The following is a 17,019-nucleotide window of genomic DNA, read 5'->3' on the forward strand; positions in this document are numbered from 1 at the left end:
AGCCTCAAAAGTAGTAATTTTATAAAGCTTTTATTTTGAAGGTAAGTTAATGACAACATTCGTTGGAATGCCTCACATTGGTGTGTGACCTCAAACATGTAGCCAGACGTGAGTTGTTAAATGTTTTTCAACTGATTCGGAGCTCCAAATGAGACCTGAAGCCCATTAGCACTAGATTTTGACTAATTATAATTTCACAGAGAACTGTCATCTGCATAAAAACAATAAAGCTAGCTTATACAGAAAGTAAACTTTACATCAGGGTCAAACAAAAGATTCAGGTCTTTACATTATAGTTAACTTTATCATTTATGCTATAAATACACTGGCAGATTCTGTGAACAGGCTCCTCTTCTTTTTTCTAATAGATTCCCCTAACCCTAAGTTTTAGCACAGCATATTTAGAAACCATATTTCCAAATTCCCCTGAAGCTAAAGAAGCCAATGGATGGGGGTGGAACTTATATGTATAACTTTCAGATCCCATTATTACAAGGAATCTGTTTGCCTCCCATCCTCTTTTCCCACCTCCTCAGGGCTGGTGAAGGTAAGCTGGCTTTACTCAGATATGTCACCCCCAAAGGATGACAGACTAACAAGGTAGAAAAAACTTGGATCCCTGGGTGTCCTTGCGGAGCAGAGTCACCCACTTGCCTAGGTCTGCACTGATATGAAAGAGAAAAGTAAATCTGTGGCTTGTCTGAGCCACTGTGTTTTGAAGGTTTGTTAGTACCCTAAATAATTATTATACTTTACAGTTTACAGTGTACCTTCCAAATGTGAAAATCTAAAATACCTGACATTGGGAGCTGAGTAATTTTTTAAAAAGATAAGATATTCATTCATTCATTCAACAACTATAAAGTACATATTATATATTAGCCCTGCTTTAGGTTCTGAGTACCCAACTGAGCAAGACACATCACGTCCCTATACTCATGAAGCTTTGATTATAGTTAGAGAGGGGTTGGCAGAGAGATAATAACAAAGTCAACAAAATTTTTAAAAATAATAATTTTAGAGCATGGTGGTTTAAAGTGAAGGCTCAAGAGTCAGATTGTCTGTGTATTAGTCCAGACTCTGGCATTTATGCACTGTGGTAACCAACTTCCAAGGATGACCCCCACCCAACCCCCTGCTTCCCCTACTGAACCATATCTCCTGGTATTCATGCTCTTATACAAGCCCTGCTTTTGAATCTGGGATGGCCCCAGAACTCGCTTTTGACCAGCAGAGTGAAGCAGAAGTGACGTTGTATAACTTCCAAGGCTAGGTCATAAGAAGACTTCCATCTTCCATCTGGGTCTTGTGAGATGCCCACTCTGAAGGAATCTGGCTACTGTGTTAGAACTTCAGCCACCTAAGATTGTCAGGTTGAGGAAGCCACATGGAGAGGCTGTCTGGAGAGAAATGCCAGCCCAGAACTAGCTGCCCCTGCCATCCCAGCTGAGGCCTGGATGTGTGAATGAAGAAGTCCCCTTTGATTTCAGTTTAGTCCAGCCTTTACATGACTCTAGCCGTGTAAGACGCCTTCTGGCTGCAACACTGTGACAGTCCCCACATGGGAACCACCCAGCTATCCAGTCAACCCATAGAACCAAGAGAAATAATAATAACTTCAGTCACTAATTTGGGTATTACACAGCAATAGACGACTAAGACACTAATTTTATGAATTAAACAAGTTTCTTAATTTCTCTGTGTTTCAGTTTTCTCATCTATAAGTTTCCTACCTTATAAAATTGTTACTAGGGCTAAATTTTTTAAACTGGAAAGGGCTTTATAACAGTGCCTGGTATGTAGTAAATAGTAAATGTTAGCTACTGTTTTTTATTATTAATAAATAAAGTAGAATCATAGAACAAAAATATTCTTCATTGGATGCTCAGGAAAGTTCTCACATGAAAATGACAGTTGAGCTTAGATCTGAAATCTAAGGGCTCAGCCATGCAGAGAGCCAGACAAAAACATTCAAACAGGAAAACCAGCAAGGCAAGGGTGCTGAGGGAGGCACGGGTGTGGTGTCTTGGAGGAGCACAGACATGGCCGGCATGGTTAAAGGGTAGCAAGCAAACCAGAGTCACCCAAGCCACAATCGGAAGTGTGGATTTTATATTAAACACAATGAGAAGCTTTAAGAGATTTTAAGCAGGGGAATGACTTGAAACACTTTATTGACAATAGATTTTAAGAGGACAAGAATGGAAACAAAAAGACCCTTTAAGAGACTGTTATCATCTGAGTGACTTGAGTGACTTGATCCAGTGTTTAGCAGAGGAGATGGTGAGAAGAGGGCAGATTTGGGGATATGTTAGTTGAATGAGTGGCCCTCAGATGGCCCATCAGGTTTCTACGGTAGAGAGGAGATTTCTATTTTAACAAAGTCCTTCTGGCGATTACGTTACTTAAACCATCTTAGACAGGGTTCTAAGCATTATATCCCAGGACAGCTCAAGTCTATCTCGTTTTGTATAATTTAGGGATCAATGGTTACATAGTCTAAATAGGGAATAACAGAATAGAAACTTTCTCACATTTACTATAATTATTCAAACAGCAAAAACCATTCATGGCAATGTGACTCAGTGGAAGGAATAATACAAGGCAAATCAGGACACAGGGTTAGGTAGGCAGTACTGTCCCTGACATCTCATTGGAACAGAGTTTGTGATTATTCACGGCCTCCTTGGTCCTCAGCCCTATCCAATTCTGACAAACTATTACTTTGTGTCTCTATTTTAAAATGCTTCATCGCCTGGAAATATTTCATCTTCCTAAAGTCAGGATTCACACTCAGTACTTTCCTGCGACTCTTGGTTCCTCAAAGCTGAAAGCACCTGCCACAAGGAAATAATCCCAAAGAGATCATCACCCAAAGGAGACTTTGATTCCAGTGCCTCCATACAGGAAGGAGGCTGACAGCAAGTTGGCCTGTATTTTTTTATGCCCATCAATAAACTATATGTAACATGTAAGTGCACTAAAGGGGTCTCCCATACAACCTAGAAGATTTATTCTTTTTGGGAAAACTTGGGAGGTTTTGCTTTCAAGCTTTATTTTAAGATACAGAATAGTCATCACTCAAGCCAGTTTTTCTAAAACTTTATTACAGGGGAAAGCCTCTGGCATGCATTTCTAATACAATATTCATTTCATGTGGCAGCTCTTTCTTTAGTAGTGCCAACAGAAAGGAGAGAAAATACATGAAACGAGAATGGAGGCAAAGGTCCTTGCATGGTACCTGACTCAGGAGTCGTTCAGTCCTTTTCTCTCTCTTTCCTAACACTGACAGGGTCTAATAAAATTATTCTAGTATTAGAAAACTTAGGAGGACATTAAACTGGCTTTGCAAAATTTTTAACTCTCTTTGTCTGCCTGAGTTTTCTCTGGCCCACTTACACCTTAGGGTAAACTCCGACTTTCAAGCACATAGGCTTGGCTGCTTTCAAAGCTGTATAATGGAACATGTGAAATGCAAGATTAACTCTTGGATTCAAAGAACCATGCAGAATCTTTCTCTAGACTTTACTGTTGTTATTTGCCAGCTTTAAATCTTAGCACTGTGGCATCTTATCTACAATTCACTGAATTAAATGTGAAAAGAGGGCGTTAGGGTATACTGAACACGTGGAAGACTTCTGATTACTGAATGGATTTATACCATCCAGGATATATACCATCTCCCAGCTGGTGCCAGGTAAGGGTAGCAGCAACACCTAGCATCACTATTATTGACCTTCTTAGCTAGCCACCAAGCTCACTAGTGCTATATTCACTTTGGCTGCCAAAACATAACAGGCCAGCACCACTGTAATTTAGAATGAGCAAAGAGAAGTAATGCTCACTTTATGAAATAAAGTTAAAATTTAATGAAACAAAGTCAGATTTTGATAAGCATATAGGTGGGAGATAGACAATAATCAATCAGCAGCCAACAAAGGGTATGGAGATAATTATGTAAAATCAAAAAAGAGGCACCTGGCTGGACACGGTGGTTCATGCCTGTAATCCCAGCACTTTGGGAGGCTGAGGTGGGTAGATCACCTGAGGTCAGGAGTGTGAAATCAGCCTGGCCAATATGGTGAAACCCCACCTCTACTAAAAATACAAAAATTAGACAGGCGTATTGGCAGGCACCTGTAATCCTAGCTACTCGGGAGGCTGAGGCATAAGAATCTCTTGAACCTGGGAGATGGAGGTTGCAGTGAGCCTAGATTGTGCCAATGCACTCCAGCTTGGGTGACAGAGCAAGACAGACTCTGTGAAAAAAAGAAAAGGCATCAACTTGCATAGAAAGTTGGCAAATGTTTGAAGTGGTGGTAGTTACCATCAAACAAAATCAATAAAACATCTGGAGGTGCTACTTAGAAATGAAGAAAAAAGAGAATGGGCAGTTTTGCCGATTTGCCAGCCTATGTTTCTCCTGACCAAATGATGAGTAGAAAGAGAAAAGGATTAAAATGTAAATTTAAAGGCATATTTTTCCCCTGAGAAAGATTATGTAATGGCATGTGAAGTCAGTTCAAAGGAAGCCTATGATGTTTTCCTTCTCATAAAAAAGGAAGCAAATTATTCCATCCAAGTGCAACTGAATCAAATTTGAACTTCCTGTAAATGTATCAGTTGATAAACCAGGATTTAAGTTCAAGGGTACATTCCATGCCTAATCTTCATTTTACAGCTTTTGGAGATAAAATTTCCTTAGCACTAAAATCTTTCAAAGATAGTCTTTCTTGCAAAACAAATTGTTAGAAGTGAGCAGCAAATTGGCCAGATGCCTCTGGGGCATAACTGTTTCTTAAAAGTCAGGTAAGAACTTTTAGAAATGATCTCATACTTTCAAATCACTAGTTTTCTGTTTCATGCTTTGGAACAGAAATGGTCAATGTACCAAAAGGGTTAATACAGCTTCTCCAAAGTGCTTCTCTTCTCACAGAATATAGTTTACATTTTGGGAGAATTTGGCACAGCTTAAGTTACAGCTTAACTGATTTGCTCAGTAGAGTCCAACAAGAAGTCATTTGCCCCACCCATTTGTCCCTAAGTGTTTATTAGCAGGGATAGACACAAAATTTTAAAAGAAAAAAGTATTTTTCATATGAATATTCTTTCTCCAAGACTTCAAATCAAGATACATAAGCAACAGCATTCTTCAAATCTTACTCCCAAACTGGAAGCCATCTTTTACAGAATTTTAGAAACACTCCAAAATGTATTATCAGACCACTAGCCTTTCTCAGCCTAAACGTCTCACTGCAAGATAAATGGACTTGTGACAATAATTTCTTATATGGCTATAAAGAAAAATAATTGCTAAGCATAAAAACCAGCCTATGACATGAGGCTAGTTTTACATGCTTCCAGAAATTGGTACTTTTAAGTTTCCAACATTGAAAAATATACAGACAACAGAAATCTTTTCAGTGGTACATATTACTATGATTGTTATCCCCCCAGACAGCCTGAGCAGTCCATTAACTAAGGCGTAACAGAGAACCAGAGCCAAAAAGAAAAAAAAAAAAATGACTCCAACAAGAAAAATCACAGCTTAATAGCCTGGTATGTAGTAAGGCCATAGTTTGGATTTTTATAACAATTATCACATTCCAGAGCCCAAATTAATTATTTGTCGTTATTTTGCAGATATCTTAGTAGCTACGCGCACACACACACATTTCACAAAGTATTGGCCAATGCCCATTTTCATAGAGCTCTTTACTCTAAAAATAACTTTAACTTCCATGTTTTATCAAGACTGAGAGAAGGGAGAGCAAATCACAGGAAACTAGTTGGGGAATTAGTAAAGAAAATTTTAACAGGCCTGCTGGGTGTTCTCTTACTGCTGTCTTGAACCTCAGATGAAATTATTATACTTTCTGTGTTGTAGTACTGGGTCATTTGTACGTGAAGACAAAGGCAACTTCAACTTGATATTTCTGTCATCCCTGCTGTGGGAAGAGTCCTTTCCTGGTTTATAACATCAATCATTCTCACAATAAATCTTAGGGTGGATGTGGTCATTTAAATCTCCACCTGCACAAACAACAGAAAATAAGAGAGCTCATAAATCTTTACACTGGTGATTAACAAATTTTGGATCCTCAGCGAAGATATTATGGAAGAGGGGTCACTAATTCATTAATAAAGACTGATTTGCTGACAACCTGTTTAGTTTACAGCATCGGGGGAAAGCAAACAAGACCCTGCTAGCAAAACAAAGCGTTAGAGGTTAGTGAATTCCCAGCTGAGCCTAGGATTAGAGATACGATATCTTAATGTAGGAGAAGCCTTCAGACCCTAAGAGAACCACTCAGAAACCACTCTCACATTTTACTCCAGCCCACCTTCAATGCCTAACTGCAAGGGAAGAAAACCTGGCAAAGAAATTGTAAGAGAGATTTACACCTTCAGTTTCCCTGGTTTCATTGCATCAATTTCATCCGGTCCCTAGGTTCTGGTTCCCTGTGATTTTCTACCTACTTCCCAGGAGACTTTGTTATTCTCTAGGAAAGATGGCTCGAGCTGGGGTTAAAGATGGAAAAGAACCTTTCTCAAAAGGATAATCTTGCTTTGTGTTTTGTAGTGTCAGCTTCATGTGAGGAACACTGGCACCAAAGAGGCTGGAAGAGGACAAAAACAGCAGCATTGAAAGGGATGGTGCATCACAAAAAGTGCCAGGCAAGGTGATGTCTGAGCGCAACTAAGACTCTCAAGGCAATATTAAATGCATTTCTAGAAAAAAAAGAGGAGAAAGTTTCCACTTATTAGGAAAAGATGATCAACTAACATAATATTTTCCACACACTCATACTGCCCTATCTCATTCCCTACCCACTCCCACTAAGCTGTGTGTGTTGGGTTTGAGTGTGCAAATCAAGTAGGTTTGTGTACACATAGGCAGTCCTTTGATGTCTTGAAAATGATCAGGTGTAGGTGAAATTTTTGATACTTACTTTTCCATCACCATAAAGATTCTAGGAAGCACTTGTCCTCATTTATCCCAGGGAAGGTGGAAGGAGATCTTGGTAAAGCCTTGGAGTCTTATGAGGTGTTGGCAGGATGCAGTTGATACTCCCTGTATTTTTACTCGTGTTTTCTTGAGAGGAGAGAGGGAATGGAGTGCTTGTGAGATTCGTAGGTGGAAGGCCCAGAAAGAGCCAAAGGATCTAGTCGTTTTTCTAAAGTTCTCAGTAACAACCAGCTGTGATGTCTTAAGAGGGAAAGGCCTTTTAGAGATGGACAGGACATGATTCTCCTCGGCCGGCCACAGTTGGGAGAAGGTGGCTGGTAAGTACATGATGCAGTTGAGTTGATTTACATTACAAGTTGCAAATTAGGGTCTGTGCAATGAGTTTCCCTCCGGTTGTGAAAGGGGTCTAAGCGCTTTGCTGGGGCCTGGCAGGCCCCTCCCCTGGGCTGCAAAGATCCGCCCCTCTATTCCCCAGATAAATTCCTAGTGTCCACCAAATTCCTCAGCGCTCGCTCACACTCCTCTACGGCCACGACTCTGGGAGTGGGGAAACAGAGAGCCGGTTCCTCTGCTGCAGAAGTCCTCTAGGTTCCTTCTCACAACTCTGCGAAGGGGAAAGGGTTGTGAAACCCAACCAGACCCCAACTCCAGCTCCCAACAGGAGGTGGCTGCGCCACACTCGGGAGGCCCCTTGTTTTCAGGGTCTCTCTCTCTCTGCCTCTCTCTCTCTGCCTCTCTCTCTCTCTCTCTCTCTGTCTCTCTCTCTCCCTCTCTCCCTCGTCCACTCCCCCAAACATGTCCACCGGCTCCCTCAGCGATGTGGAGGACCTTCAAGAGGTGGAGATGTTGGAATGTGACGGGCTGAAAATGGACTCCAACAAGGAATTTGTGACTTCCAACGAGAGCACCGAGGAGAGCTCCAACTGTGAGAATGGGTCTCCCCAGAAGGGCCGCGGCGGCCTGGGCAAGAGGAGGAAGGCGCCCACCAAGAAGAGCCCCCTGAGCGGGGTCAGCCAGGAGGGGAAGCAGGTCCAGCGCAACGCCGCCAACGCGCGAGAGCGGGCCCGCATGCGAGTGCTGAGCAAGGCCTTCTCCAGACTCAAGACCACCCTGCCCTGGGTGCCCCCGGACACCAAGCTCTCCAAGCTGGACACGCTCAGGCTGGCGTCCAGCTACATCGCCCACTTGAGGCAGATCCTGGCTAACGACAAATACGAGAACGGGTACATTCACCCGGTCAACCTGGTGAGTGCCCTGGGGGCTGCTGCTGCAGTCCAGGCGAGCCTGCAGTCCAGGCGCGCCCGCAGTCCCGCCAGCGGTGGGCGCGAGTGCGCGCGGGGCTGGGAGTGGGGTTGCGGGCGTGGCGGTGACTTATACACCTCGGCCACCGCGGGCCTAGAGCCTCCAGGGACCAGAGGCGGGCGGTCTAGACATGACCCTCGCTCTCTGCCCTACCAGCCCCCGGAGCGGGAGTGATTTATGCAAGGGTTTGACGTGGCAGCCCAATTAAAGGTTTGCAAGTGTATTGAGCTGGCACAGAGGAGGGATCCCCTAAGCCCGCTCCATCGCCATCCTCCCTGGGGTAGAGTGGCTGCTGCGGAACTGAGAACACTGACAAGACCTCACGCCGAGGAGGCATTTTATTAATCCTTTTTTCTTCTTTTAGCTGAGAGTGGATTTTGATTTTCCTTTCCTTGTAAATAAAAACACCCACCTCCGTTTCTTTCACAAGCATATTTAGGACCATTAGATAAGGACACATCTATGCCCCCCTAAATTGTCAATGTAAGCCCCCAACCACTTAAATGTTCTGTGCTTCTCCTATAAGTGGATTAGTATTTTTAAATCCTAGAAGTTCCAGTAATTATCAGCAAAATCAGTAAATCCTCACTAGTATGAGTTTAATAAATATTAAAACAGGTCACTCTCATTCAAGATTTAAGAAAAGTTACCTTTTATCTTAAAAAGTAATGCCCATTGAGCCTAACTTTTTTAATACAAAAAAACTGATAATCATTGAGTCTACTTTTTTCTCAAATGCATTTTACTGTTTAAGAAATACATTTTAATTTTTTTATTTGATTTTATTTTAAAACTTCTAGAATCTAAAGAAAAACAATAACAACAACTTACTAGGACCTCTGTTTGTATATGATAAGAATGAGAGATTTTTCCTCTTAAAAGGCAAGTCTTATCAGCCAGCACTAGAGCAGTAGTGAGAGAGGTCTGAATTGTCTTCTCACCGAATTGGTTTCTGGAACTGAGGGAGAAGAAGATGCAAAACCACATTTTGCCATGAAAAATAGTTTTCCCTCCAACTGAAAGTTTGGGTTTTTTTTTTTTTTTTTTTTTCCAATGAGTAAATAGCTTTTTAATATCTTCACCTAAAATGAAAGTGTTGCCTCGAATATTTACAATTGTTACTCTCTTCATCTTTAAATAAGAAACTTAAATGAACTTTATTATAAAACAGCCCGGAGAAAGGAAGAGAAAGCATGCTTTCTCAGTCCAGCACGAAGACGATCTTAAATTAAAAGTCAATGTAGTATTTTTAGCTTTTTTCTTTTTTCCCTTAAGAGGCGGTGATTAATTTAGAAGTTGTAGTCAAAGCCGGTGTTTGAGATGGAAGAAACGAAAGTCGGGGCTAGGGAAATAGATGGCGATGAAAGACGATGAAAGCGACAGGGCCCTGAAACCCGACCACCGCCTCAGAAGAGAGGCCAGGAGGGAGCTTCGCCCCCAACTCGGTGCCCAGCAGGCACAAGGTCATTCTGGGCTTCCCCGCTCAGGCTGCCAGAGCGTCTGCTTCGAGGCAGTGCCACAGCACCACCCACTCTCGGCTTGCCCAGGGCTTCCTGCATTGGGTCTCACAAGGAACCCAGTATGACCCCTTTTGGCTCTCGTTCTAAAAGACCACCATCAGCACCACCACCACCTCGAGCTGTGACTTGGCGCCAAGGCAGCTTTTTGCTTTATGCAGCCGCGGAGTACGCTAGGATCGGGAGTACATTGCAGAGATAATCGGTCTCTCCAGTGCACTGCCTGCCCCCACCGCCCCCACTCCTTTCATCTCTGGCCCGCAGCCCACCCCACCCCCTCCGCCACGGCTCCTTACCTCCTCCACCCTCTTCTTTCCCGTAGACGTGGCCCTTCTTGGTGGCCGGGAAACCCGAGAGTGACCTGAAAGAAGTGGTGACCGCGAGCCGCTTATGTGGAACCACCGCGTCCTGACCTTGGAGGTGCGAGTCTGGGAAAGGCGCGCTCCCGGGGGGAGCGGGCCCCGGGAAGTCGACCCCTGCCCTCCGTGCTCTCTGTCTCTGCTTCCCCCTCGCAATGCTCCTCTCTCTGTCCCACCCCGCGAGAACACTTTACAACGACGAGGAGATTCGTTTCCAAACCAGAGGAGATCAATTGTACTTGCAAAGATTCCCATCTATTTAACTTTATTAACTTCTACCGTGAATGACTCTGCAAGCCTTGCTGGTCCAAGTGCAATATGTAATTATAAATGTATAAATAGATAAGAGCCTATCAATGTATCTTTTGTACAATATGTTGTAAAATGTAGATCATAGGATAGCTGACTTTGACAGTCACGTTTATAAAGTAATTCACTTAAAGATATATATTTTTTTCAAACAAGTTTTGCTACACTTGAAAATAAATCTTTCTTTATATTGCTAAAAGCTCTGACATTTTGTGTGATTTTTAAAAATATTTGCAATAGAAAAGTGGGAAACTATGGGGAAGCTTGATAATGAAAATGATTCTTTTAAACATCAATCTAAATTCTAGAGATAGAAGAAAATTGCATATGAGTTTCATAATGAAGATGCAGATTACGTTTTTTACTGAAACCTTAAAAAAGAAATATGTCGGTTACTTTTAAGGACAATAGAAATTATGTAACTGTAAACAAAGAATGGGCAGTATTAAAGTTATCCACAGTTACACAGTTCAAGAGTAAAAACGCACCAGAAAAAGGAAATCCAGCTTTCATGGATTCCACAGTATGACTGCTGACACGGGCGAGAAAGTAAACTCCACCTTTCGTCACCTTCCAGGTGTGGGTATGGCTGCAAACTAGTGAAGAAATAATAGAAGCTATGGAAGATGTAAATTCCATAACCCTTAGGGTGTGTTTCAGGATTTTCAGAGTTCTGCAGCATACATTATCTACATTTCTTATTAATAATCCATTAATTAATTCTAACAACAAACCTGCATGCCTGCCTTTTGGTTGCGGTTAGCTGGCGCGTTTAGCTCCCACCACGACTTCCGGCGGACTGGGTTTTAATTTAAACATTTTCCAGGCTACGGAACAGCTCCTAGGGGAAGATTAAGTTGAGATAAACAGAGAAGCAAGGCAGAGGAGCCTGGGACCCGGCTCTCTCACTGCCCCAGAGCAGCCCGCGGCGGCCGATGCGCCAGATGCCACCGGGGCTGTTTAATGTTCGGGGTTATGACCGCAGTGTTTACAAGACGTCTTCGGTTATTTATACTGTTATTCCTCGCAGAGAGCCTTGAAGCTTCCGCTTCATTTGCTCTTTCTTTTCCATTTTTTACCCTTTTTTCTCGGCTTAGTTTGGTACCTGGAGCAAGAGTTTCTCCGCCCTTCCACCAACCCCACAGGCCGCTTCTTGCTCCTCGGGTGGAGCCCTCTGCCTGGCCATAGAGGAGGGATCCCGCTAGGTTGGTCCCGACTAGAGAAGCTGCTCTGCCAGGTGTGCTCTCTGTCAGTTATAGTGACCTCATTACCAAGGGGTGGCGACCACATTACCAAGCGCAATTCCTCATTCTCGGAGGGCTGAGAACTCCGGTGACTTCATCCGCCTATTTGCACATGGAGGACTTCTCAAGATATCAGGATACCCTTCCATCTCCCCACCACCGCCACCCCAACTTGACTTTCAAGAACACATTTCAAGCTCTGGCCAGAGTCCCCTTCCTCAAATTCATGTGTTCTGTCCTTTCTACCAGAGGGGTAGAGCCCATGCCTCAACCTATCCAGAGTTCAAATCAAAGAGTCCCTAGTGTGATTCAATTGTTTGCCTTTCACGTTTCGCAAATTTTCCAATCTCCCACTCACGTTTTTACAAAACAAATGCGCTAAATTCTGAGGATTCCAGGCAGGCTGTCCATAGAGAAAAAACTTTTTCTTGCTCATTCCCTTGCAATGCCAATCTACACATGGATTTTTAGAAAGTCTTCATGGCTGTCCATAGTTGCCTATCAATAATTTGAAGCCTTTGCTTTAGGCAGGAGGCATGTGGCTATGAATAGGGAACGGGTAGATTTGACCCTGGTTCTGCAACCAGCTAGCTGTTTCTTGAAAGAGCCTGGATCCTCAGTTTTCCCATCTCTGCAAGCAGGGATAAAGGTGATGAGAATGATAATAATCATATGCAGACCTTCTCCTTTCATCTTACAGAGCCTTAGTGGGACTCAAATGAGATTATATCTGTAAAATCCCTTGGTAAAGGACAGATTCCATGAAAATGTCAGTTACTTTTACTAAGTGGCGGGTAGTGAACTATCTGTGCCTAGATCCAAACTAAAAGTGTCTCAGGCAGGAAGTTCCAAGGGGTGTATGTTTATAACATCCAGTCAATGATCTTTTTTTTTTTCCATGAACAAAAATACCTCTTTTGGGTATTTATTGACTCTTTCTCTCTCTCTGTTTCTCTCTCACCTTGCACCTCTCCCCAATGTTCTCTAAATTTGTCCAGAACTTTCTTTTTCCTAGAAATCCAGAGAGCAAAGTCAGGGCCTGGCACCTGCAGGTAGGTTGACACTGGTGTCTGATGATGAGGCTGCCCAGTCCCATCAGGAGCCTCAGCCAAGGAGGGGCCTGGGCACACTCAGGTCCCCATGGTTGCCCATTGAATGGAGTGAGGATCAAGGTGGGAATGACTGGGTGGTGGCTGCCACTAGCCCAGGAACATGACAACATGACCACACCACACATGCCTCCAACACACACCCACAGTCTAACCATCTCTTCTTCTCAGTGGGCCCTTCTCCCATTCCAGATCATCAGCACACCCACACCCACCATAGGTGTCTCTCCTCTGGTCTTCTCAGAAGGGTAAAACTCCCAGCCTACCCTGCTCCAGCTCCAGCCCAGGTAGTTGGTGTGTCTCAATTTGAATAGGGGGTGAGTAGCTTCACAGAAAGAATGGGGAACTCCCCCGGCCTCAAGCCAGTATAGTTTGGAAGTTGGGAGTGGGGGGGTGCTAAGGGTGGGGAGTATCCTGCCTGTGACCTCTAGGTTATGAAAACTATCTTAGAAGGTGCTTTTAGAAAGAACCAGGAGAACAACAACCAAAGCATCTTACAGACGCCTGAACGGAGAATGAAGTGTTTCAAGTAAGTGAGTCTGTAAGTTCTCAGAAGCAGACAGATATCCAATCTGGACTGTAGCCAGGGAAGTCCTCTCTCTCTCTCTCTCTCTCTCTCTCTCTCTCTCTCTCTCTCTCTCATTGCTTGCATGACTTTACAAGCAACTCAGGATCCTTCTAGCAGGCTTTCCCACTGTCAAACAGAGACTTCATTCTAAAAAGTAAGTGATAAACAGAGCTCCAGCTCCGCTGGCTCTATATGTTTACTGATTAGTGGAAAACACTGACCAAGGAGACTTTTAAGCCAGTAGTTCTTCAGAATCACCTAGACGCCTCCACCCTCCAGAGATTCTGAGTCCAGGAGTCTGAAGTGGGGCCCCAGGTGATGCCAATGCTGCTGGTCCCAGGACCACATTTTAACAATCAATGTTTTCAGATTTCTCATGAGGAACACTACTTAATGCAGTGGGAAAGAATATTTCAGAGGGAATTTTTTTCTTAAAGAAGCTGCATATTCTGGACTCCAATTTAGTTTAATTTTCTATTCACTCCAGGATGGCACGCAGTGGATTCCTAATTCTTAAATGCGATTCAGTTTGGACTTCAAATCACTTGTCTTCAGAAAATAAAAGATTTATTCCACTCGGGTGTGTGGTCGTGGATGCGCTCATCCTGTGTTCTCAGACAGATTTCAGTCATTAGATGATGTTTTTAAGTCCTGAGTGTATTAAAGCCAGACTTCTGTTGGCTGCGTTGCGACCTCTAAGGGAGAGAGAAATCTGGGCGCCCTGGAATCACGTCCCCTGCAGGAGAGTCCCTTTGTCCATTCTCAGGCCAGAAAAAATCTCCCCATCACTCCATTGCGAGTGGCTGACTTTGCTCTGGTCCGGCACTGTATACGTCGGGAAGTCGGCCTGGAGTTCGGGTTGCAGGGAAGCCAGGGCTGGGGGCGAGGGCAGCAGGAGTGCTTGGGGAGCTCGCGGCCAGCGGGAAGCTGAGCGCAAAGGCAGAGGAGCGAAGCAGCCTCTGAAGCTTCCCCGCCTGGGAGAAGAGGTTTTGGAAGTAGGCGAGACGGGGAAAGAGTTCTGAGCCCCAGCCCGAACAGCCTCCTTTCCGTCCCTTTCCGGGTGCAATCTCTGGGCCAGCGCCTGATGTCTCGCCGCAGATCCGCTGGCTCAGAGATGAGGCGTAGGGCAGGTTCTGGGTTACATCCGCACACCGCGGAGAACTCAGGTGCGAGCGGGGCACAGCTGTCCTGCCAACATCCTTTCTTAGCTTTGCATCCTTCGCTCCAAATGCTGGCTCTGCCCTTGGAAACTCGCTGGTTGCCAACAGCATTCTTCAGAGTCCGCCGGGTTTCCTCCAGGCGTCTGAGAGGAACACGCCTTTGATCTTTGGGTCTGGGCAGGCTGCGCGGGCCCACCCTCCTTCCAGTTCACCGAAAGATTAACCACCTCCAAGGGCTATTTAAGAGCCCCTCCCAGGGCCGAACAGGGAGAAAGGGTGGGAAAGGGAGGAGAGAGTATCCGTTTAGAACGCCCCAGAGTGATGAGAACAGACTTCTCAAAAACAAAGTCAGGCGGTCTTTTGTACCCAGCACTCAGTGTAGTGCCTGACACCTCAATAAATGTTGAATCGTGAATGAATCATTAACTCTTTGAGGCTCTAAGATAGAAAAGAGAGAGAGTAGTGGGGCAAAATGGCAATGGGGCTGTTGTGGTTAAATTGAACTTGAACTTGAACCTCTTACCTTGAAGTCTGGGTGCACATTTGAGAAAAGAATAAAGCAAGTAGGTATGATGGGACTGGGCGAAATCAGGTGGCGGTGGATTGTTGGCAGCACTCAAGAAATACGCTCTCCCGTTTTCCAGTAAAATATATTACTAAATGTTAATTTACATGGCCTGTAGACTAGAATCTTTAGTTTAAAAGGTTGTTTTATAATGAAAATGATTTGAGGCACTAAGTAGTTCACAGGATCTTATTTTAAAATTAATCCAGTTGGTGATGAGGAAGTAACATATTGCTTTTCACAGATATAGGTGAGACCCTGGTGTAGTGGAAAGATCTTTTGACTGAGTCCTTGGACAAGATACTAGACTTTTCAGGACCTTGGTTCTTCCATCTCTAAAATTAGTATAATAATGATTACTTTTTTGAGCTAATGTGTAATTGGACAATGCCTGGAGCATAATAGACACTGATTAATATTGGTCCCCCAGCTTCTTCTGGTCACTAAGTTACAAAAGTGCCTGAAAGGACGATATGCATTTCCCCTAGTTAGCTAGACAATAGTAAACAATCATTGAATTCTTTTTATTTATTTTTTTATTATTATTATTATTTTTTGAGATGGAGTCTTGCTCTGTCGCCCAGGCTGGAGTGCAGTGGCCGGATCTCGGCTCACTGCAAGCTCCGCCTCCTGGGTTTACGCCATTCTCCTGCCTCAGCCTCCTGAGTAGCTGGGACTACAGGCGCCCGCCACCTCGCCCGGCTAGTTTTTTGTATTTTTTAGTAGAGACGGGGTTTCACCATATTAGCCAGGATGGTCTCGATCTCCTGACCTCATGATCCTCCCGTCTCGGCCTCCCAAAGTGCTGGGATTACAGGCTTGAGCCACCGCGCCCGGCCTCATTGAATTCTTATAATCCAATAACATCAAATCACCTTGAGTGTGATTAAAACAGATTATCATTCAGATCTCTTCTTTCTTTAGTGAGATCTCACCAGCTTATCTACTGTGGGTCCTGCCCTTATTTCTGTATTTCAGCACTTATCAACTTAGTGATAATAGGTAATTGTTATTTTCTTTCCTTTCTGTTTTTCTCTATCTCTTCTAGCTCCATGAAAGCAAGAACCACGTCTGTTTGGTTCCCTTGGTTTTCTCAGCACCTACCACAGTCTCAGGTACACAGCAAGCGCTCAAAAAGGAATGCGCAAAGCTTAGTGATAAGCTTCTTAGAGACACCTGTGTCTGCTGAGTGAGGTTATGTTGCACTTCGAGGACCATAGACTGGCTTAGATATATTGTCTAATTTTAATTTCAGAATTTGGTTATACACCATAATACTTAAACATTTAACAGACACTTATTCTGTAGTAAAAATAAATCTATACTGGAAAAAACACGATCAATCTTGTTGAAGGGGGATTAATATGAAACATTGGTTCACATGACATCACACATGGATTCTTTTTTTCACAATAAATCTCAGACAAGGGTCCATAATAAGCACTGTGTCCTTCAATACAATGTGTCTTCCACCGGCATTCTGACCATTGCTGAGAAACAGGCACCTCTAAAGTTTTCTGCTTGGTTCTTGGGATCATTTACTAATGAATCTCATCTAGCATCATTCATCTTCTATAGTTTATGTGAATGCCACCATCTTCTGCTGCCCTCAAATCTCTTAAGTTTAGGCATCCATCTCCCACTCATTAGCTTCTTCCCCTACCATTTTTTTTCTTTTCTTTTCTTTTCTTTTCTTTTTTTTCTTTTTTTTAGACAGAGTCTTTCTCTGTCACCCAGGCTGGAAAGCAGTGGTGCAATCTTGGCTCACCTCAACCTCCACCTCCTAGGTTCAATCAATTCCCCTGCCTCAGCCTCCCAAGTAGCTGGGACTACAGGTGCACATCACCACACCCAGCTAATTTTTGTATTTTTTTAGTGAAGATGGGGTTTCATTATGTTGGCCAGGCTAGTCTCAA

The 17,019-nt window shown here is 43.7% G+C and overlaps 1 protein-coding gene and 1 long non-coding RNA gene across 3 annotated transcripts; one reads left to right on the forward strand and one right to left on the reverse strand.

Moving 5' to 3' along the window:
* Positions 1 to 3,087: 3,087 nt before the first annotated feature.
* Positions 3,088 to 11,201, reverse strand: LOC112622851. The gene is made up of 3 exons (XR_003119037.1): positions 10,086 to 11,201; positions 6,954 to 7,798; positions 3,088 to 6,033 (listed from the first exon to the last, which is right to left on the reverse strand). It is a non-coding gene; the product is annotated as an uncharacterized LOC112622851 (long non-coding RNA).
* Positions 7,483 to 13,971, forward strand: TCF21 (transcription factor 21). Of its 2 annotated transcripts, XM_025382832.1 has the most exons (3): positions 7,483 to 8,215; positions 10,112 to 10,209; positions 11,555 to 13,971. In XM_025382832.1, exons 1-2 carry the CDS (start codon positions 7,766 to 7,768, stop codon positions 10,199 to 10,201), a joined length of 540 nt encoding a protein of 179 aa, XP_025238617.1. In that variant the 5' UTR covers positions 7,483 to 7,765; the 3' UTR covers positions 10,202 to 10,209; positions 11,555 to 13,971. The 2 variants fall into 2 exon arrangements, with proteins under 2 accessions (XP_025238617.1, XP_025238616.1); XM_025382831.1 differs by lacking the exon at positions 11,555 to 13,971 and having other exon boundaries at positions 10,112 to 10,656.
* Positions 13,972 to 17,019: the final 3,048 nt, after the last annotated feature.

The sequence above is a fragment of the Theropithecus gelada genome, chromosome 4 (assembly GCF_003255815.1).
Source record: "Theropithecus gelada isolate Dixy chromosome 4, Tgel_1.0, whole genome shotgun sequence".
Lineage (NCBI taxonomy): Eukaryota > Metazoa > Chordata > Mammalia > Primates > Cercopithecidae > Theropithecus > Theropithecus gelada.